This window comes from Arachis hypogaea, chromosome 16 (assembly GCF_003086295.3).
Source record: "Arachis hypogaea cultivar Tifrunner chromosome 16, arahy.Tifrunner.gnm2.J5K5, whole genome shotgun sequence".
Classification (NCBI taxonomy): domain Eukaryota; kingdom Viridiplantae; phylum Streptophyta; class Magnoliopsida; order Fabales; family Fabaceae; genus Arachis; species Arachis hypogaea.
The window spans coordinates 133153010-133175989 of NC_092051.1; the positions used below are offsets into that span (position 1 = coordinate 133153010).

The 22980-nt window shown below is 33.5% G+C and overlaps 1 protein-coding gene across 2 annotated transcripts; it reads left to right on the plus strand.

Annotated features, from left to right (window-relative positions):
- Window positions 1-16207: 16207 nt before the first annotated feature.
- LOC112755072 (teosinte glume architecture 1) lies at window positions 16208-19477 on the plus strand. 2 transcript variants are annotated; one of them, XM_072221245.1, is made up of 4 exons: window positions 16208-16381; window positions 17046-17509; window positions 17872-18008; window positions 18711-19477. In XM_072221245.1, the coding sequence occupies exons 2-4, from the start codon at window positions 17151-17153 to the stop codon at window positions 19253-19255; spliced, it is 1041 nt and encodes a 346-aa protein (XP_072077346.1). In that variant the 5' UTR covers window positions 16208-16381; window positions 17046-17150; the 3' UTR covers window positions 19256-19477. The 2 variants fall into 2 exon arrangements, with proteins under 2 accessions (XP_072077346.1, XP_025658755.1); XM_025802970.3 differs by having other exon boundaries at window positions 16257-16468.
- Window positions 19478-22980: the final 3503 nt, after the last annotated feature.

Genomic DNA, 22980 nt, shown 5'->3' on the forward strand with positions numbered 1-22980 from the left:
ATGGATACCATTCTGGGCGTTTAACGCCAGGAGGACACTAGAGGGAAGATTTTGTTTTTAATCCAATTTTTTTTTTCAAATCTTCATAATTTTTCAAAATCAAATCTTTTTCAAATCATATCTTTTCAATCATATCTTTTCCAAATAAATTTCTTTCCATTTTTTTTTACTATTTTCGAAAATACTTGCTAACAATTAATGATTTGATTCAAAAATTTCAAGTATGTTACTTTCTTGTTAAGAAAGGTTTAAAATCTGAATCATATCTTTTAAATTTCTTGTTAGCCAAGTCATTAATTTTAAAATCAAATCTTTTTAAATTATTTTTCAATCATAGTCTTTCAATCATATCTTTTTAAAACCATATCTTTTCAATCATATCTTCTTAATCACATCTTTTTCAAAATTAAGTTTCAATCATATCTTTTTGACTTCTAATTTCAAAATCTTTTTCAAAATTTCTTTTAATTTCAAAATCTTTTACTTTAATTTCGAAAATTCTTCCCCTCTTTTCACACCCTTCTATTTAAGGACTAACACTCCTCCTCAATGAGCAATTCGAACTCTATCCCGCTTGATAAGTTCGAATTCTCTCTTCTCTACCTCCTCCTTCTATTCTTCTTTTCCCCTGACATCTCAAGGAATCTCTATACTGTGACATATAGGATTCCATATTTTCTTCTTCTCTCTTTTCATATGAGCAGGAGTAAGGACAAAGACATTCTTGTTGAGGCTGATCCTGAACCTGAAAGGACCTTGAAGAGAAAGCTAAGAGAAGCTAAAGTACAACTCTCTATAGAGGACCTAACAGAGCTTTTCAAACAAGAAGAAGACATGGCAGCCGAAAACAACAACAATGCCAACAATACAAGGAAGGTGCTTGGTGACTTTACTGCACCTACTCCTGACTTCTATGGGAGAAGCATCTCAATCCCTGCCATTGGAGCAAACAAATTTGAGCTTAAGCCTCAATTAGTTTCTCTAATGCAATAGAATTGCAAGTTTTATGGACTTCCATTGGAAGATCCTCATCAGTTCTTAGCTGAATTCTTGTAAATCTGTGACACTGTCAAGACCAATGGGGTTGATCCCGAGGTCTACAAGCTTATGCTTTTTCCCTTTGCTGTAAGAGACAAAGCTAGAACATGGTTGGATTCACAACCTAAAGAAAGCCTGAACTCTTGGGAAAAGCTAGTTAATGCCTTCCTGGCAAAGTTCTTTCCACCTCAAAAATTGAGCAAGCTTAGAGTGAAAGTCCAAACCTTCAGACAGAAGGAAGGTGAATTCCTCTATGAAGCTTGGAAAAGATACAAGCAACTGATTAGAAGGTGTCCTTCTGACATCCTTTCAGAATGGATCATCATAGGTATCTTCTATGATGGTCTGTCTGAACTGTCCAAAATGTCATTGGACAGCTCTGCTGGAGGATCTCTTCATCTGAAGAAGACGCCTGCAGAAGCTCAGGAACTCATTGAAATGGTTGCAAATAACCAATTCATGTACACCTCTGAAAGGAATCCTGTGAATAATGGGACAAATCAGAAGAAAGGAGTTCTTGAGATTGATACTCTGAATGCCATACTGGCTCAGAACAAAATATTGACTCAACAAGTCAATATGATTTCTCAAAGTCTATTTGGAATGCAAGCAGCAACAGGCAGTACCAAAAAAGCTTCATCTGAAGAAGAAGCTTATGATCCTGAGAACCCAGCAATGGAAGAGGTGAATTACATGGGAGAACCCTACAGAAACACCTATAATCCTTCATGGAGAAATCATCCAAACTTCTCATGGAAGGATCAACAGAGGCCTCAACAAGGCTTCAACAACAATAATGGTGGAAGAAATAGGTTTAGCAATAGCAAGCCTTTTCCTTCATCTTCTCAACAATAGATAGAGAATTCTAAGAGCCATTCTGACTTGGCAACCATAGTCTCTGATCTAATTAAAACCACTCAAAGCTTCATGACTGAAACAAGGTCCTCCATTAGAAATCTGGAGGCACAAGTGGGTCAGCTGAGCAAGAAAGTTACTGAATTTCCTCCTAGTACTCTTCCAAGCAATACAGAAGAAAATCCAAAAGGAGAGTGCAAGGCCATTAACATGACCCACACGGCGAACTTGGAGAGGAGGAAGAGGCAGTGACCTCCACTAAGGAAGACCTCAATAGACGTCCACTGGCCTCCAAGGAGTTCCCTAATAAGGAACCATGGGAATCTGAGGCTCACACTGAGGCCATAGAGATTCCATTGAATCTACTTCTACCATTCATGAGCTCTGATGAGTATTCTTCCTCTGAAGAGGATAAAGATGTTACTAAAGAACAAGTTGCTAAGTACCTTGGAGCAATCATGAAGCTAAATGCCAAGTTATTTGGTAATGAGACTTGAGAAGATGAACCCCCATTTCTCATCAAAGAACTGGATGAATTGACTAAGCAGAGATTACCTCTGAAGAGGCAAGATCCTGGAAAGTTCTCAATACCTTGTACCATAGGCACCATGACCTTTGAAAAGGCTATGTGTGACCTAGGGTCAAGCATAAACCTCATGCCTCTCTTTGTAATGGAGAAACTAGGAATTTTTGAGGTACAAGCTGCAAGAATCTCATTAAAGATGGCAGACAATTCAAGGAAACAAGCTTATGGACTTGTAGAGGATGTATTGGTAAAGGTTGAAGACCATTACATCCCTGTTGATTTCATAATCTTAGAGACTGGGAAGTGTGTGGATGAAGCCATCATCCTTGGTAGACCCTTCCTAGCCACAGCAAAACTGTGATTAATGTAGACAGAGGAGAATTAGTCCTTCAAGTGAATGAGGACTCCCTTGTGTTTAAGGCTCAAGGATCTCCCTCTATAACCATGGAGAGGAAGCATGAAAAGCTTCTCTCAACGCAGAGTCAAACAAAATCCCCACATTCAAACTCTAAGTTTGGTGTTGGGAGGCCACAACCAAACTCTAAGTTTGGTGTTGAGAGACCATCATCATGCTCTGAGTATCTGTGAGGCTCCATGAGAGCCCACTGTCAAGCTACTGACATTAAAGAAGCGCTTGTTGGGAGGCAACCCAATTTTATTTATTCTCCATTGTTATTTTATGTTTTCTGTAGGTTGATGATCATGAGAAGTAACAAAAACAAGTGAAAAAGCAAAAATAGAATGAAAAATAGCACACCCTGGAGGAGAAACTTGCTGGCGTTTAAACGCTAGTGAGGGTAGCAGAATGGGCGTTTAATGCCAGAAATGGGCACCAGACTGGCGTTTAACGCCAGAAAAGGGCAAGAAGATGGCGTTAAACGCCAGAAATGGGCAGCAACCTGACGTTTAACGCCAGGATTGGCAAAAAAGGGCGTTTTGCACGCCACTTGGTGCAGGGATGAAAAATCCTTGACACCACAGGATCTGTGGACCCCACAGAATCCCCACCAACCTCAACTCACTCTCTCTCACTTCTTCACACCTTTTCATAATACTCTTTCCCAAATAACCTCCACCAATCACCTCCATTACTCCTCCAAAACCATCATACAATCCACCTACACCCACCCACTCAAATTCAAACCATCACTCCTTTCTTTTCCACATCATAATCACCTAAAACCCCCTTGGCCGAACAATTCACCCACCTCCATCTCCTCCATATCTTCTTCTTCTCCTCCTTTCTTTATTCTTTTGCTCGAGGACGAGCAAACCGTTTAAGTTTGGTGTGGAAAAGCTCAGCTTTTTTGTTTTTCCATAACCATTTATGGCACCTAAGGCCGGAGAAACCTCTAGAAAGAGGAAAGGAAAGGAAATTGCTTCCACCTCCGAGTCATGGGAGATGGAGAGATTCATCTCAAAGGTCCATCAAGACCACTTCTATGAAGATTGTGGCCAAGACTCCTCATTGAAGAGGACAAGCCCATCACTAAGAAAAGGATGGAGCAAACAAGAGAGCCCACTCATGGACCTCAACAAGAGCATGAGGAAAATCCTCATCATGAAATCCCTGAGATGCCTCAAGAGATGCATTTTCCTCCACAAAACTATTGGGAACAAATCAACACCTCCTTAGGAGATTTAAGTTCCAATATGGGACAACTAAGGGTGGAGCACCAAGAGCATTCCATCCTCCTCCATAAAATTAGAGAAGACCAAAGAACCATGAGAGAGGAGAAACAAAGGCAAGGAAGAGACATTGAGGAGCTCAAGCACTCCATAAGATCTTCAAGAGGAAGAACAAGCCGCCATCACTAAGATGGACCCATTCTTTAATTTCCTTGTTCTTTATTTTCTGTTTTTCGAATTTTTATGCTTTTATTACATGATCACTAGTGTCTAAGTGTCTATGCCTTAAAGTTATGAAAATGAGTCCATCACCTTTCTTAAATGAAAAATGTTTTTAATTGAAAAAGAAAAAGAAGTGCATGAATTTCAAATTTTAAAATAGTTTAGTTATTTTGATGTGGTGGCAATACTTTTGTCTTTCTGAATGAATACTTGAACAGTGCATATTTTTGAATTTGTTGATTCATGAATGTTAAAAATTGTTGGCTCTTGAAAGAATGATGGAAAAGGAGAAATGTTATTTGATAATCTGAAAAATCATAAAATTGATTCTTGAAGCAAGAAAAAGCAGTGAAAAGCTTACAGAAAAAAAGATATATGCGAAAAAAAAGAAGAGAAAGAAAAAGAAAAAGCAAGCAGAAAAAGCCATTAGCCCTTAAAACCAAAAGGCAAGGGTAAAATAAAAAGGATCCAAGGCTTTGAGCATCAATGGATAGGAGGGTCCACAGGAATAAAATCCTGGCCTAAGTGGTTAAACCAAGCTGTCCCTAACCATGTGCTTGTGGCGTGAAGGTGTCAAGTGAAAACTTGAGACTGAGCGGTTAAAGTCGTGGTCCAAAGCAAAAAAAAGAGTGTGCTTAAGAGCTCTGGACACCTCTAATTGGGGACTCTAGCAAAACTGAGTCACAATCTGAAAAGGTTCACCTAGTTATGTGTCTGTGGCATTTATGTATCCGGTGGTAATACTGGAAAACAAAGTGCTTAGGGTCACGGCCAAGACTCATAAAATAGCTGTGTTCAAGAATCAACATACTTAACTAGGAGAATCAATAACACTATCTAAATTCTGAGTTCCTATAGATGTCAATCATTCTGAACTTCAAAGGATAAAGTGAGATGCCAAAACTGTTCAGAAGCAAAAAGTTAAAAGCCCCGCTCATCTAATTAATACTGATCTTCATAGATGTTTTTGGAATTCATTATATATTCTCTTCTTTTTATCCTATTTGATTTTCAGTTGCTTGGGGACAAGCAACAATTTAAGTTTGGTGTTGTGATGAGCGGATAATTTATACGCTTTTTGGCATTATTTTTAGTATGTTTTTAGTATACTTTAGTTAGTTTTTGTTATGTTTTTATTAGTTTTTAAATAAAAATCACATTTGTAGACTTTACTATGAGTTTGTGTGTTTTTCTGTGATTTCAGGTATTTTCTGGCTGAAATTGAGGGACCTGAGCAAAAATCTGATTTAGAGGCTGAAAAAGGACTGCAGATGCTGTTGGATTCTGACCTCCCTGCACTCGAAGTGGCTTTTCTGTAGCTACAGAAGCCCAATTGGTGCGCTCTCAATTGCGTTGGAAAGTAGACATCCTGGGCTTTCCAGCAATATATAATAGTCCATACTTTACCCAAAATTTGATGGCCCAAACCGGCGTTGCAAGTCAGCATAGAAATTCTAGCGTCAAAACGCCAGAACTGGCATAAAAGCTGGAGTTAAACGCCCAAACTGGTATAAAAGCTGGCGTTTAACTCCAAGAAAAGTCTCTACACGTGAAAGCTTCAATGCTCAGCCCAAGCACACACCAAGTGGGCCCGGAAGAAGATTTCTGCATTAATTACCTATTTTTGTAAACCCTAGGCTACTAGTTCTCTATAAATAGGACCTTTTGTTATTGTATTTTCATCTTGGTTCTTCTGGTTCCCCCTCTGGGGCCGAAGCCAATGAACACCTCTATTACTTTTATATTTTCAATGGTGGAGTTTCTACACACCATAGATTAAGGTGGGGAGCTCTGCTGTTCTACATGAATTAATATAATTACTACTGTTCTTCTATTCAATTCACGCATGCTTCTTCTCTAAGATATTTATTCGTTCTTCAACTTGATGAATGTGATGATCCGTGACACTCATCATCATTATCACCTATGAACATGTGCCTGACAACCACCTCTGTTCTACTAGCAATGGCTTGAATGCGTATCTCTTGGATTTCTAATCTAAGATTGGAACCTTCGTGGTATAGGCTAGAATTATTGGCGGTCATTCTTGAGATTCGGAAAGTCTAAACCTTGTCTGTGGTATTCCGAGTAGGATCTGGGAAGGGATGACTGTGACGAGCTTCAAACTCGCGATTGTTGGGCGTGTGACAGACGCAAAAGGATCAATGGATCCTATTCCAACATGATCGAGAACCGACAGATGATTAGCCGTGCGGTGACAGTGCATTTGGAACATTTTCACTGAGAGGACGGGAAGTAGCCATTGACAACGGTGATGCCCAACATAAAGCTTGCCATGGAAGGGAGTATGAATGATTGGATGAAGGCAATAGGAAAGCAGAGGTTCAAGGGGAACAAAGCATCTTCATACGCTTATCTGAAATTCCTACCAGTAAATTACATAAGTATCTCTATCTTTATCTTATTTTATGTTTTATTCATCTTTTAATTATCAATCCTCCATAACCATTTGAATCTGCCTGACTGAGATTTACAAGATGACCATAGCTTGCTTCAAGCCGACAGTCTCCGTGGGATCGACCCTTACTCGCGTAAGGTTTATTACTTGGACGACCCAGTGCACTTGCTGGTTAGTTGTGCGGAGTTGTGATAAAGAGTTGAGATTACAATTGTGCGTACCAAGTTGTTGGCGCCATTGATGATCACAATTTCGTGCACCACTTGTCTTTGGGTCAAGTTTTTTTCTCTCTGCCGTAATGGTGTTAGCATATGCTAAACACCCAAAGACTCTCTAAAGGTGCACTTACTTGATTCTGGTTTAATTAAGTTTGATCATTAGGTTTTAATTTGTGGAGTTTTTGAGTATTTAAGGATTCAGAAAATCCTGAATCGAGAAACTGATTACTCCCGCACACTTTTGAACCCTAATTTTTGGTTTTGCATCATGAGCAACTAATCTCCTCTGTTAAAGTTAGGAGCTCTGCTGATTCTTATGGATTAATGTTATTGCTTTCCTATTTTTGATATATGCATTGATGTTTTCTTAAGAAACAAGTTTTCATTCTTCATCACAAGGATTTGAATATATTGGAAAATAGTTTGAAACTGAATTGAATTCTATATTCATTTTGGAAAAGTTGTTTGTTAGAATTAAGCTTGAAAACTTCTTCTCATGATTCTCTGGGTTTTAAACTTGGCTTGATAAGTGACATTAAATCAACTAGGGTTAGGGCTTAAGAATTATGTGGTTTCTGAATCAGTGAACGTGCTTAATCTCTTTTCTTCATTAATTGACTAAGAAATTAGTAATTAATTTAGGTTAAAGAGAAATTGAATCACCAAGAAATTGAGATTTGGTTAATTAAGGTTCACCGTGAGATACATCTTTGCATAATTAAGGTAGAAAGTTAAAAGCATTTATCTTGAAAGTCTTAACATCTTTGAAACCTTAAAGTTTTACTTATATCACTTTTTACACTCATTCACTGCTACCCTTATTTATATTGTTGTTTTAGTGTTTAATTCATCACAATTTAAGTTTTTTATTGTCTGACTAGAATAGTCAATTAACCACTGCTTGCTTAGTCCGTTAATCATGGTGGGAACAATAACCCACTCACCGTGGTATTACTTGATACAATTCGGTGCACTTGTCGAGTTGTGGTTTTGCAAAATTCCGCATCACAAGCCAAGAATGTTAGAATTTAATAAAAAAACCTACAGGCTTACAGCGAGATAAGTGGCTAGGAAGTGAATTTAAACAAGTCCTTTGTTTTCTTTAGTAATAATACCCTTCAAGGAGAGCAAACAATTTTATCTAATATTCTTCAGGTTCCTCGTATTAGCTCAAAGAACAAGTACTTGAGACTACTATCGATGGTGCACAAATAAAAAAAAGGAGACATTTGGCTATATACATGATAAAATGTCAAGGAAATTGCAACACTAGAAGCGTGACTTGCTCTCAACAAGCGGAAGAGAGGTGCTTATAAATTCAGTTAGATCTGCAATCCCAATTTACACTCTAGCATATTTCAAATTACCCAACACACTTATTAATGAAATACAGAGGAGCATGATACAGTTCTAGTGGGATCAGAAGCAAGGCGAGAGGAAAATGCAATGGATTAAATGGGATATATTATGCAGAATAAAAAATCAAGGCGGTCTAGGTTTCAAGGATTTGAAGGCTTTTAATTTAGCATTGCTGGAAAACCAGGGTTAGAGATTGATAACTAAAACAAATTCTCTAGTTTTCAAAGTGTTTAAAAGTAGATACTTTCGATTTTCCTCATTCCTAAAAGAAGATGTGGGTTTGAACCTGTCTTGGGCCTGGAGAAGTTTACCAGAAGGGCAAAAAGTGCTGGAAAAAGGAGTTTATTGGCAAATTGGGAGATAATCTATAGTGAGTATTTGGGGAGAAAACTGGATTAAGAACTACCCAGTTATCTTGAGACCTCAGCAACAGACTAATTTGCTATGGGTTAGTCAATTAATATCAGAAGAGGAAACCTGAGATACACAACTAATACAGAATAACTTTATCCCAGACGCCGCTCAAGCAATTTTGCAAACATCAATTCATCAAGATAGAGACAAGATTATATGGAGCAAAGAAAGAAATGGTACTTACTCAGTTAATACAGGTATGCTATTGGGTTCCAATTTTATCATCCCTTATTGAAGCTCTATCGGAATTATTTAGGAATAAAAGCCTATGGAAGGAAGTGTGGAATGTTAATAACCCAGCAAAAATTAAAGTTTTTCTATGGAATTCTATGCATGGAGGATTACCTATGAGGAAAAAAAATTCATACCAGAATCGAAGAAATTTTTGAAATTTGCCCTCAGTGCCATCAGTTTTCAGAAATGCTGACCCATTATTTGATAAAATGTTCTCATATTCGACGAGCCCGGCATCTATTGGAAACACCAATCCCACAGGTAGATGATGATGCGATGCTAGAAGACTGGAAGAAATGGTGGATGGCAGTGGTGAATAGTGCAAGACAAGTTGAAAATGGAAAGAAAAAATCAGTCTTACTCCCATGGTGTTATGGAAGATATGGAATGCAAGAAACATGAAGAATTTTGAAGATAAAGAGATCTTTATGCAAGAAATCGTTAATGTTGCATCCAGATTAAAGTTTTTCATTGTATTTTTTCATTGTGTTTTTTCTTTTCTATTTTTCTCTCTCAAAGTTGCTTGAAGTGCTTTTCTTTTGGGTTTTTCCTTTTTTATGTGATGTTCAGATTGAACCTTTAGAGTGATTGAGAATGTACTCATTTACCCCTCAATTATTTAATAAATTACTACTTTTGTTAAAAAAACTACTTCCTTATTTATGAGAGAATTTATTAAGAAACCGATTACATCCCAGATCCTAACCTGTTCCAAAAATCTCTAAACTGGCACCCAAACTAGCTTAGACTCTATACTCACCTAATCCCTCTAAACTACAAAAGCGAGGGAAAGTATGTTCTAGGTCTTCAAAACTCAAGTCAAGTTGAACGTCATTAAAAGGCAAAATATCGTCTACTACTTCTCTGCACGATCATACTTCATCATGGGTAGCTTACTGGTACTCCATCAGATAGCTACATATCAGGATCCTCGTACGGAGAATCTAAGTTAAAATTCATAGATAGACGGGGTGTAGACGTTGGCTAGTCTTATGTTATATGCATATAAACAGAGAACGAAGTTCGTCCTAGACTTAGAAGACTACCTAGAGCGGAATCCTCTTTGCAGAACGATCAGTCACGGGTCATGGGAAGAATACTCCTGCTTCCATCTGACGGGGGAGAGAAGGGATAAGAACTAGGAAGTTCTTAATAGATTCGGGCTAATTAGTAATGTTAATCGGCTCCGTTGTGCTTGTCAGTCAGTATTATATTTTACAGTAAACAAAAGAAAAAAAAGGAATATGGATAGATAGAGAAAACAAAAAAAATAGAGAAATACAAGAAATTAAAAAAACAAAGAAATACACAAGAAGCAGAATACAGTCATAGAAAATGCATAATAGAGAACGATGTACACGCAGGGATGATGCATATCTAGCCCTAATGCAGGTAATGAACTCATCTGTCGGTTTCTACCTGCTCCCGATGTAATCCGAAGCAACTGAAATGGGTATGGTTATTTCAGTAAGCATAAGTACGGTTCTCACTAATCGACATATGCAATCATATCCTCTGTAAGCAAACTTTGCTTTATAGGTGCGACATTCTAGCCGTGTATGAATTGATATCCTCTCCAAGTGATCCCAGGCTATCAGTTGCAGGTGCAGCCCTCAATGGCTGTGTATCACCGGAGAACATTCTGTGGTCGTATCACTATCTATCTGTCTGCCTCAATGTAGTAGATGACATACAATTGATGAACATACCATAATTGATTTACTCTTTATTCTCTTTCTCTTTGCCTCTTTGTTCTACTTTTGTTCCTCTTCTTAACATTTGCATGTATAGATTATGTCAATTTCGATATGAATAATCAGCCTACTCCAAGCATAGATTCATTAAGTCTATGTTGAATCAGTTTGATTTTTCATATAATACCTAAACACAAATTAAACACTAAAGTTGTCTTCCTAAAACTTTTAGAAAAAAATTGCCTTTTCGTTATTATTTTATTACTAAATAATTTTTAATAATATTTTATCATATATTTTTGAAAATTACAAGTTGACCCAAAAATTTTATGAAAAATATATTTTGGCCCATTAATTTTTATATTTATACTTTAACCCCCTAAAATTTTATGTTTATGCTTTTTCTTCTAAGACATAAAAATATTTGCACTTTGACCCCTAACAAGATCAAAGAGCTGTTCTTGAGTGTTCTTGAGCATATTCAAAGTGTTCTTTGTGCTCTTCGTAAATTCTTCAAATTCTTTCTTCAATTTTGACCCTTTTTCAATTTTTTCAGTAACTGATTTTTTTCTAAAATTCAAATTAAATTAGTAGCCACTAAAATTTCATGATTTTCACTTGATTTCAATACAAATTCATCCCCAATTTACGGCCTAGGGTTCGAATTTTCAGCAGCCCTTAAGAACAAAATTTATAGCTTGAATATCATCAAATTTTATCAAATTTTTATCAAAATTTTACCAAGAATCACTCATATAATCAATCAATTTCAAACATAACTAAACCATACAATAATCACACAACTCAAACACAATTAATCAAGATTAATTTCACCAAATCCTACCTTGATTTGCTGCCTCAAATTCGGTTGCTCCTTGAAGTGTTCTTAAAGCACTTTTTCCTCCTAAATCCAATCAAGAACAACTTTAAAACTCAAAACCATCAACTAACCGAAACTCCAGTAGAAGTTTAGAAAGGATATCCTCACCTTAAACCTACCAAAAATTGAAGTTTCTTGGCCCACAAATCACCTTAAGCAAGAGAGCTATGGAAGAACATCAAGAAAATACAAGTTTCAAGCATGGCTCTCAAAACTGAATTAAACAAAGGGATAAGCAGCCACCACACCTGAATTTGAACCATGAAAAATCACATGATTTTGAAGAGGAATAAGAGAGGATCATTTTAATCGGTTTGGAATTTTGATTTGAGTTTTGGTTTGGAAGAAATCAAGATTTGAAGTTCTATGTGTTTAAAGTTTTCTCTCTTTTCTTTCTCTCTTATTTTTGGCTATTGAAGGTGGAAATAAGCAGCTTGGAGTATCTTGGGTGGTGGAAAAAAATGTGCTTGATGATGATTGGCTAGTTAGGGAGGTGGTTGAAAAATATCTCAAGTGTATAATTACTAAAACTAGATGTATTAGAACACACACTTAACAACACATCTAGATATTAATATCTGAGCTACTAGTATAGATGACACTAGTAACAAGATTAATTAACATGAAAATAGAAGATATATGATGAGACATTAGCATTACTAAAGTCATCAGAGAGTACTGGTATTAACCTTCACTAGTAGACTGTGAGTCCGGTTAAATTTATCTCCTATTTTTAACAAAAACAGATCAATTAATATTAAAATATTATTCAACCAGCTCTAATATTAATATAATAATAATATTATATTATTATTTTTCTTCTCTCACGAATCGAGTTCGGCTCGTCAAATTGAGACTAATTACGAAAACTAGAATCTAAAACTCCTAATCAAAGTGGCTCAAAAACTAGGTTCTTCGCGACTTTGTCGTCGAGCTTATCTCAGAAAAAGTTCTTACTTAATGATGATATAAGGATGATGTAGGTTGAGGTGCTTGATGATACAATAGAGGATCTTCCTTTATTAAACTTCCAAAAACTCCGCTTCTTCAGAAAAAGTCTCATGTATTCGAAAACTAGGTTGTTACAATAAACCTTAACCACCCCACCGGACCAAGTCCAGCCTACTACTGAACTCGCTTGTACATCCAAGTTGTAGGAGAGAATTCTTGCATGCAAAATTTGGTGAAGAGGAGAATAAACCTTCTCAAGGTATCACTCCCCAACCGACCATAGATCTAAAATTCGGAGATCCGAATAAAAAATGTGAATATAATCCATCTCATTACATAACTATTCCTCTTTTCTTCATTTGGAGAACCAAAAATTTTGGTCCAAATTCTCAATGCACTAATCAAAACCATCCTTCAAAATATTTCAAATTTTGCCAAACATAAGATCTGTTATCCGTAGAATGACTAAAAGCGTAAAAAAGAAAAAGATATTTAGTATATTTCTTGTAGTATTAGGCATTAAACTTACAATAATTTTTTTTTCTCGAACGAGTATTTAAACCAAACTAATTAAATCAGATCGAATCAATTTTGATAAAGTAATTGAGTTACAAGTACCTGTTTATATCGCTACTTTTTATCTTAAAATTTCAAAAGTTTTGTTTTAATACAAATATTTTACTAAAAAGTATATAATTCTTTGTCCTTCTCAAATAATTGTTCACTTTTGAAATTTTATTGTTCAGAAATAATTATATATTTAGAAAATTTATGCAACGTTACATTGGTTATCTTTTCTCAATTATATTTAGTAATACTAATATAGTGGAAGAGAGAATAAACTGAAAAATTATTAAGGATAATTTTGTAAAATAATTCTTAACTTCTTCAAACTTTTATAAAATTTTGAATAAAATTCCACCTGACCCTTAACAATTTCGTTAATTCTCATTCCATTCTTCATCGATTAGAAAATAACATTGTGACTCCTAACAATTAATTATGTCAGGTATTTTATTCCTTTTGTTAATATTTTTATTTAGAACTAACGGATTTTGCCTACGTATCACGTTAGCTGATGATGTGTCAAGAAACCATTCCAAGGGACAAAACGTCTTTTGCCGTGTCAGTAATACGCTGCAATAAAATAGGACAATTAACCCTAAAAAAAATTTTAGGAGACATTTAAACTCTTAACTAATTAAAACGTTGACACATAAATCCATAATGAACCATAAAATAAGACAAGTATCCCTCAATTTCTTTCTCCTCTTTCTCTTTTTCTTTTTCTTTTTCTTTTTCCCTTTCAATAATCATTTTCTTCTTGATTTCCAATACAAATTTTATGTCCCCATCTTTGCAATATCTTTCTATTAGTATTGTGAACATGATCTTGATAAATTTTAAACCTATCTCACTAATCTCATTCACAACTTTTCTAACTTTTTTCAAATTGCGGATCTTGCAAAGGCCATTTATCAACGCATTGTACATGATCAAATCCGGCCTAATGCCTTGTTTCATCATTATTTGAAAATTCTTTCAGGCTAGATCAATTTTTCATATTTGCATTGTCCATCAATCAAAATGGTAAAAGTAACATCATTCGAGATCAACCCTTTCTTGCACATGTCTCAAAGAAGAAGAAGCAGCAGCAACATCAAAGAACTAAGGCTACTACCAACCAAGGCCAACAACCTAGCAAGTACGATGACTTGTTGAAATTTAGGGATACTTATCCTATTTCATGGTTCATTCTAGGTTTATGTTTAAATTAATTAGGGGTTTAAGTGTCTCCTAAAAAAATTTTAGGGATTTAATTGTCCTATTTTATTGCAGTATATTGCTACATGACAGGAGACATTTTGTCCTTTGGAATTGTTCCTTGATACGTCATCAGCTAATGTGACACGTAGGTAAAATTCATTAACTCTAGACGAAAACATTAACGAAGGGGTAGAATGTTTGATGGAGTTAATCGTTAGAGGCCACAATGTCATTTTTCAATCGATGAGGAGTGGAATGAGAGATAGCGAAATAGTTAGAGATCGATGTAGGATTTTACTCTATACTTTTTTTATTATTTTATTTTTAATCTATATGAATATATATTTACAAAATAAAGATTATTTGAAAACATAGAGGTTACTAATTATAATTATCTTACAAATTTATTTTATATATTTTTAATTTTTTATAATATTATTAGACTATCTCAAATTGGTTAAGGATCTTACAATTTTTTAGTTGATTATAATATCCTTCAATTTAAGAGGTCAAGAATTAATTTATTGTTAAATTCCATTTAGGGTTGATTATGTTAAAGTGAAACACAGCTATTGGGCCGAGTTACTCAGCTTCTTAGTTGGTTGGGACCATAAAAATTTCCAAAGCAATGAAACTGAATAAAGAACGAATAGTTTCAATTCAAACTATGAGAAGCTGAAATGTCATGTTGTTGCAACTGGCTTAGCTGCCATATGTAGTCCCATTCCTGTTGTTTTTATCGACTGTAAAGTTGCAGCGAAACAGTCTAAATAAAGCTGCAGTCATTTTCCATAGGCTGCCACCACCAATGCGTTATTTCTAGTCGCCATTATTTATGTCTCATTCATTACTTTAATCAAGAGCGTCACCAAAGAGGAAATTATAAATAAATAAAACTAGAAGCTAGAATCAGGAACAACTTACTATAAATAACGCAACTCAAATAAAATATATGCACTAGTGGAACTTTTAAATTCTTGGGCTAAATAATTATGGGGCATTAGCTTAAATTTGTTTTAAAAAATTTGTGACGATAATTTAGTTAATATTTTTTGTGATAAAAGATTAGCTTTAGTGAAGCAAGCATTAATCATTTTTATTTGATATTGATGTTATATAAAATCAATGTGTCTTTTTATCTTTATGGATATAAGTCTCATATTAGATCAATATTTAAATATACTTGATAGATCACATGATTTGACACGTTGGAGATTTCTTCTTGTTGAAAAATTAGTGATGTCTCTATATGGCGAATAAAACTTGGACTAAAATATATGAAATTTAGACAAAAATTTCCCAACTTTATTATTATTATTACAATTATTATTGTTATTATTATTTTGGTTTCTGTGGTCCATGAAAAGAAATTAATCCTTTTTTAATATTTTGAAAGAACTCTTAAGAAAAACTAAGGCCTAAATATTTTATTAAAAAATGAATTATGGGTTTAAGAAGCATGTACTAATAAAGTACTTTAACCAATTAAATTCAGAAATTTAAATAATTATTCATGTAATGGATAAAAGAACTATTATAATAATTATGTCAATACATAATTAAATGATAGTACGTGTTAAAAGTCAGTATATTCAAATTAAGTTCTTAAAAAATACAAATAAATAGAAAAATTTAAAAATCTTGAAAAAATTTTAACTTATACTAAAAGAATCCAATAACATTTGTCATTTTAATTATTTACATGCTAATTAAATAATTTAAAAGAAACTGTTAATGATAAATTTGTTTATTAAAAATGTTTTTATTCTATTATTTAATATTTTATTATTATTTATACGTTGTGAATAGAATCTTACCAAAAATAAAATAAAAAAAATTATCAATATAAATATATAAATATATAAATTCTGATTTGACCTTTGATTTATGATGTGTATATAATATTTTTGTTTTTCTAGAAAGTTTTTTTATTAGTAATGTTTTAGAAAGTATGACAAATGTTAACTAAATTCAAAAATTAAATTGATGCATTTGGAAATTGAGAAACTAGATTCATTAACTAGTAAAAACCAAATTTAGTGTGATCTTGGAAAACAAAGAAACAGATCTCACTGTTCTCCAGGAATAATTTTGATGAGGCAAGAGCAAAGTAGTTAATTAATTTAGGTTCAGCCTCTTCCTTACCCCATCCACCTCTCATTGAATTTTGAGTTGGTAAGCTAATCTTCAACACAAGTCCTCTCTGCTTATCTACTCCAAACATGGCTTCTGTGCCTCTCAATCTGTTCAAACTTGGGAGATGTAAGTTCTAAAAACAAAAAACTATGTAGGTGGAGTTGGTCATGAAGAGCTACAAACTTTTTTTTTTTTAATTATTATTGTTATTATTACTTTTTTTATGTCACAGAAAACAACAAAATCCTTAAAAATTGACATTAATTTCTTTTCAACACCCCTCTCTCTTGAAGGCCAACTTGCTTTGAGCTTGAGGTGACATTAATCATGTTTGTGGTCACTACTTTCAGGATGATCTAATCTTCCAATACCCTCTATATTAATTACTTTCCCTTTTATTTTCTTTTCTTAATTTGTTTTTCTTTTCTTATTTGATTGATTATTTTAGATAATGCATACATGACATGTATTGAAAATAAAAAAAAATTGGGGACATGAGTATTTATTCTCTTGGCTTCCTTTGAGAACCCAATTCATAATCCTCTTTGTTCTTTTTCTTTGTTTATTTTTATTTTTTTGTTCATTGACCCACTTTTCTTCTCATCGTTGGTTTTTCCTTCCTCCATAAAAGTCAAAGCCTTGTTCTGCTTTTGCTTGTGTGTAATAAGTTCTGATTCCTGTTTGAGAGTATTTTTCTTTTCAGGTTTGGAATCTTAGAAAAATATTAAAGAAGATATAAAGAAAGAAGGCATCATAGTGTGTGTGTGTGTGTGGAAGCAAAGTGGTGTTGTTGCTGGTGGCTAAAGCCATGGATTGGGATTGGAAAGAGTTTGCTTGGGATGCATCTGAGTTGGACCTCTCTCACAAGAATAGTAACAGTGAAGAAGCTTCTTCAGTTGATTTGCGCCTGGCCGGCGAGGCCTCTGATTTGGAAAAGAAAGAAGAAGAATCATCAATAAGAACTGTGTCGTCTTCGTCGTCGTCGGCGAAGAGATCCCGTTTGCAAAATGGGCCACAGAATTTGTCTTGTTTGGTTGATGGATGCAGCTCTGATCTTAGTGATTGCAGGGAGTATCATAGGCGTCACAGGGTCTGCGAGAAGCACTCCAAAACCCCGGTTGTGTTGGTTGGGGGAAAGCAGCAAAGGTTTTGCCAACAATGCAGCAGGTATGGAAATTGAAGTTGAAAATGAAATTAGTAACTCATTGGGTTGGGAATTTGTTCAATTGTGTATGTTTTGGTGGAAACTTAGGATAACTTCACATGAAGTTGATAGTTGATAATCTCTAAATGATTTGACAAGTTTGACTAAATTGTCATTTACCGGCTCTCTGCTATTAACTTTATATGAAGTTGACTGCAATTGAGTTTCCACAGTTTGTTTTAGATGGTTTGAAGTGGGGATATGGTTTATCATTGGGCCATTTTGGAGTCGTTTGATTCAAGTAACTGACTGAAACTGGTAGGATAAGGCTTTGTTTGATTGTTTGGTTGTTGTTGCTGTGTTGGTGCCAATTTTGTTGTTGTAGGTTTCATTCACTTGGGGAGTTTGATGAGGTTAAGAGGAGTTGCCGGAAGCGGCTTGATGGGCATAATAGGCGCCGGAGGAAACCTCAGCCGCCATCTTTCCTCATGAGTTCTGAGAAGTTCATGTACAATTACAAAGGTTTGTGTGTGGTATCCCCTAGATTATTCCAACTTAGTTGCCTTTCTGTTCTGTGTTTTGATCTTTAACTTAATGATTGTGTAAAAAATGAGATGAAAAGATGGAACTAGCAGAAGATAGTCAAGAGTTGTTTTGTTACCTTAATAGAGAATTAGAAAGAAACAAGAAATCTTGGTCATCTCACTCATTTCCTTATTTAGTTCTAAGCTGGTTAGTGATATGAAGCTATTACACTAGAATTAGAATTTGGTGCTCAGCATAAACAATTTAAAACCTTTTGCTAAACTGAAGTAAATGCTAGGATTAGTATTGATCATAACTGTTGGGTACATCCGATGATAAAATTCAAGTAATTATCCGTTCTGAAGAAACATGAGGGAAGAATGTGAAAACTTCTTTTATACTCTCTCCGTTTTAGAATAAGTTTTTCTTTCATTTTGTTGCTTCCCTAAAAAATTGATGTATCTAGATAACTCTCTTTGGTTAGATACTGATTTTTCAATGAATCCAAAAAGTGAAAGAGACACTTCTTGTGAAATGGAGTAGTTTTCAAATGGGGTTCAATTATTGGTCTTAAATAGTCATTCAGTGCAAAATATTTTATACTGGCAATGTATCAAAATTAAAATAATTGTATAATATTTTGCCAATATTTCTTTCCTTTCATAAGTGGCACTGTCTTTTTCCTTTGTACAACTTTAGGACCTAGGATCCTGCATTTTGGTAACCCTCAACCATATGCAAACCCTATTGTGAGAAACATGTGGCCTGCTGCATCCATATCCGGAGCCAAATCTGAGTATGATCATCACCGGTTTCTATATCGAATCGACAAGCACAGGCAGGACAAGGAGCTTCTTCTCTGGCAAGATAATGTTCCAAAATCATTCAATGAATCCACAGCAATGCCGGGAACTCCAATCCACCAGCCTATCTGTGGCAGCACCATTGCCCCATCAACAACTGCAAAGCTCGGCCTTAAGAAGCCGCCGCCTTCTGATGGCAAACCTGGGTGCTTTGATGCAGGTTGTGCTCTCTATCTTCTGTCAACAATACAAACACAAACACAGTCTCCGTCCTCAGGGACCGAGCAATTCGATGCTGCGGTTGATAAGCCTGGTAGCCATCAAGTATTGGTTCTTGATGCTAACACAACCAACCTTCATTGCAATGGGATGCTGCAAATGGGACATGATGGATTGGTTGAAAATGGTGACTCACTTGCACTTCCATTTTTTTGGGAGTAGCTAAGGTTGCTGAGTGGTTATACCTTATATCTGTCTTCTTTGGGGGAATTTTAATGGAATTGTTGGTATTGGGAACATATAAATTTTTATCTCTGTAATCCAATAACAAAGCTAGAACTTGTTGAAGCTTTTTGTTGGTTCCAGAAGATTCTTACTGAGATAACACTCTCAGTTGTTATGAAACCAATTTGAATTGGGAGTTAATTTTTATTTGTTGGTTTATGACTTGGTTTTATGGATTTTTTCATTATTAATAGCAGCCCTAAATTATTAATGGATAACCCCACCGAATAGATTTGGTTAAAGTCATTTGCCATTTCTCATAGGTAATGTGAGGGATCTTTTTAAATAAATAAATTAAATTTCATATTCACATTTATATACTTTTAACATATTAGATCTCTTTTCACTCTACTTATTTTGTTATTGTAAACGAAATAAATAACACCATTTATCTTATTTATAAACAAAATTTGTGAAATAATTATATTTATATAATTTAAATTTTATTATCATCTCAAGTTTTATGTATCTAATTTTTTTTTAATTTTATATAAAATTTTGATTTTCTTCATCTTGTTAGTTATAATTATGTTTATCGCTAGAGATAGCAAAAAATTCATACCCGCAGATATTTGTAGGAATGATTTGCGATGAAAAAACTAATGGAGATCTACAAAATTCTCACAAAAAAGGGAATTCGCTTTCGCAAATAAATGGAAACAAGATGGGAATTGAGGTACCTATTCCACAGTAACCCGCAAAATTTCTGCAAAAATAAATTTACTTAAGTACTTTTATATATATATGAAGCTAATTCATTTTATTTTAATTTATATGTTAAAAATATTATGTCTATATTATTATGTTAAATTTTTGTTTAAATTGTGTTTAATTTAATACATTTAATTTAATTTTATTGTGGTTGTATTAATTTATTTTAATTTAAAACTTAATCTTCTCCCACGAAAAAAATAAATAAAAATTTGTGACAAAAATAAAACAAAAACAAGAGATATTTACTAAATAAAAGACAAGAGAGGGGAGAAGGTCCGCTCAACGGAGAGCTTATTTTACCGCTTATCTCTTTCTAATTGGGATTTGGCGAGCGGAATTAAAATAAGTATGAATTAGAATAATCAAAGAACTACGATCTTACTTCCGCAGATATTGGCTAATTTATTGCGTTACAAAATGTTGGTTCCTGGTTTGAAAAAATAAAAAAAACAAATAGATAACATATTATATAACTTAGCATATAACCTAGACTAATGATTGCAATTGTCAATCTATAGGGGAAAAAGAAGTTGAAAGATTTTCATACAAGTACGGTTTATGTGAACACATTGATCTTTAAACTAAGCTTAAATCAATTACAATGGCGTCAGGCTCCCTCATTCTCCCCATAGATGAGGAAAATGTTAGAGGAAAGTACCAAAAAATACTTTTAAATTGTTAATTTTCTGGCATAAATGGTAGAAATATTTTTAAAATATTTTAAAATATGATAAAAATAAAAATAATTTTATTTATAAATAGCAAATAAGTTTTTTATTTGGTAAACTATATGTGAATTTGATCCGAAATTTTATTATGAGATTATGAGAATATTTAAAAGGTTTAATTATTTTGTTGGTCTCTATAATTTTATTAAATTTATAATTAAATATTTATATTTTTTTCTTTTTTAATTGAGTCTTTATATTATTTTTAATTTTATAATTAAATCATTGCTAGTATAAAAAAATATTAGAATTAACATAATATTTTTTTGTAAATTGAAAATTCCTACAATTAAGAGTCTAATTAGATTTTTGACCATATGTTTGTTAGAAAGAATATTCTGTTAATTTTAATAATTTTTATATGTAAACGATTTAATAGAAAAAAATTATAAAAATTTAATTATAAATTTAATAAAATTATAAAAATTAAAAAATAATTAAACTTATTTAAATAACTATTTAAAAACATCATGTAAACATTGGAATCAAAATTTGATTTATTATATATATTTTTTTTAATTTGTTTGACCATTTATAAAAAGAAAACAAGACATATATTCAACAAAATATTAAAAAAGAGATAGATCAGAAGACGACATTATTATGGACCACTAATTAAGTAATCAACGCCATAAAATCAATGATAGTAGGGTCACCCAATACTATTCTTTCTTTCTTTCTTTTTTATTGTATAAGAATCCTTAATGCGATGGATATGATATGTGTATATTAAAATATAGAGGAGTATTAGGGGCAATAACTTTTGTGTTTTGTAACCATCAATTGGTTATCAATAGTATTTTTAAGGTGTGAGATTACATCTAATGATGAGAAATCATTCATTTTTCTTTTGATAATTAAATGCTGACTACAAAATACAAAAGTTGCTGACCCCTTAAACTTTCTCAAAAATATAATACCCACTTTAATTTAACACAAATATAGATTTAATAAGTATTCAAAGAAAGAACATCTGCAATAGCCAATATTAAGAGAAAATTAGGGATTGAAAAAAAAAGTACAAAAAGAAAAGTTCAATTAGGATTGAGAGTCATTCGATAAACAACTTGTTCTGAGGGTTACCTAAAATGTTGAGTTGGGCTTGAATATAAGATCTAAATCCCTTAATATAGTGGCGTCCGATCTCTTTCGTACCGAGGTGTCGTCTGTCCAAGTTTCTCGTGAGGAGATGGAGGGTGGTACCTGCAAGAGACTCTGATGTTTAAGTTAGCAAAGACTTTAAGTAGGTTCTTAGTAGATTAGAACATGAATTATACTTGGGGGTGCCAGTATATTTATAGTAGAGTCGATAACCACTTTTGTTGGAGTAGTTCTATCTTTTCTGATAGATAAACATTCCCTTTATCATGGGAGTTTGTTGGGATCTACCTTCTAATAGAGTCAGTTAGAGAGACTTAAGGAGGCAGTTACTCGTTTAGTCAAGTAAAACTTGGACCTTTAAGTTTATGTTCGACCTCTTCAAAGAGGTCGGGTTTACGGTGAGGTTCACCTTTATTGGTGAGCCTTTCATATTTATTGGGCCTGGCTCTTATTTACTTGGGTCAGGGTATGTACAAAACTTAATTAAGTTCTTTTGGAAAAAAATAATATAAAAACTTATATTAAAAGTAGTTTATAAATAAATTATTTTGTGTTTGGAAAGTTATTATAAAAATATTTATTTTAAAGTCATGTAATAAATAAAAGTGATAAAATAACTTTTGAAAAAGAGACAAATTAAATTTTTTGACTTTTTTAAAAATTCTGAAACAACTTTTTAAAAAATTAAAAATATATCTATAAAATTATACTAAATACCATTAATGTGACTTTTCATAAGTTAAAAGCTATAAAAAAAACTTTTAAAACTTCTTAAACAGAGTTGAATAGTGATCAGCCACTTTATTATCTAGAGCACATATAAAATAAAAAATTGATATATTTCACCTTTTATAATGGATATTTTCTAATTTTCATGTGTTTATAAAACGGACTACTACTTTAATGTGTATGATAAAAAAATAAATTGGTAAATCTATGTAGAAAAAGATTTCGAAAAGAACGTATTTTCTTTGATTTAGTAGTTTTTATCCGACTTCTTTTAAAATGACGCCCGACTTTTTGTTTGGTGACAATCTTCTTTTATTTTCTCGTTTGTAGGTATAGCGTTTATGTCTCGCAAAGTTATCTTGAACATGTCAATTAAGGTTCCCCCTGCTC

What these genes read in the sequence shown, in the direction of transcription:
- LOC112755072 (XM_072221245.1), top strand. Translation starts at nt 17,151, where the DNA reads ATGGATTGGGATTGGAAAGAGTTTGCTTGGGATGCATCTGAGTTGGAC. An exon ending in TTTTGCCAACAATGCAGCAG is followed by an intron (nt 17,510 to 17,871) that starts GTATGGAAATTG and finishes TTGTTGTTGTAG; the next exon opens with GTTTCATTCACTTGGGGAGT. An exon ending in GTTCATGTACAATTACAAAG is followed by an intron (nt 18,009 to 18,710) that starts GTTTGTGTGTGG and finishes GTACAACTTTAG; the next exon opens with GACCTAGGATCCTGCATTTT.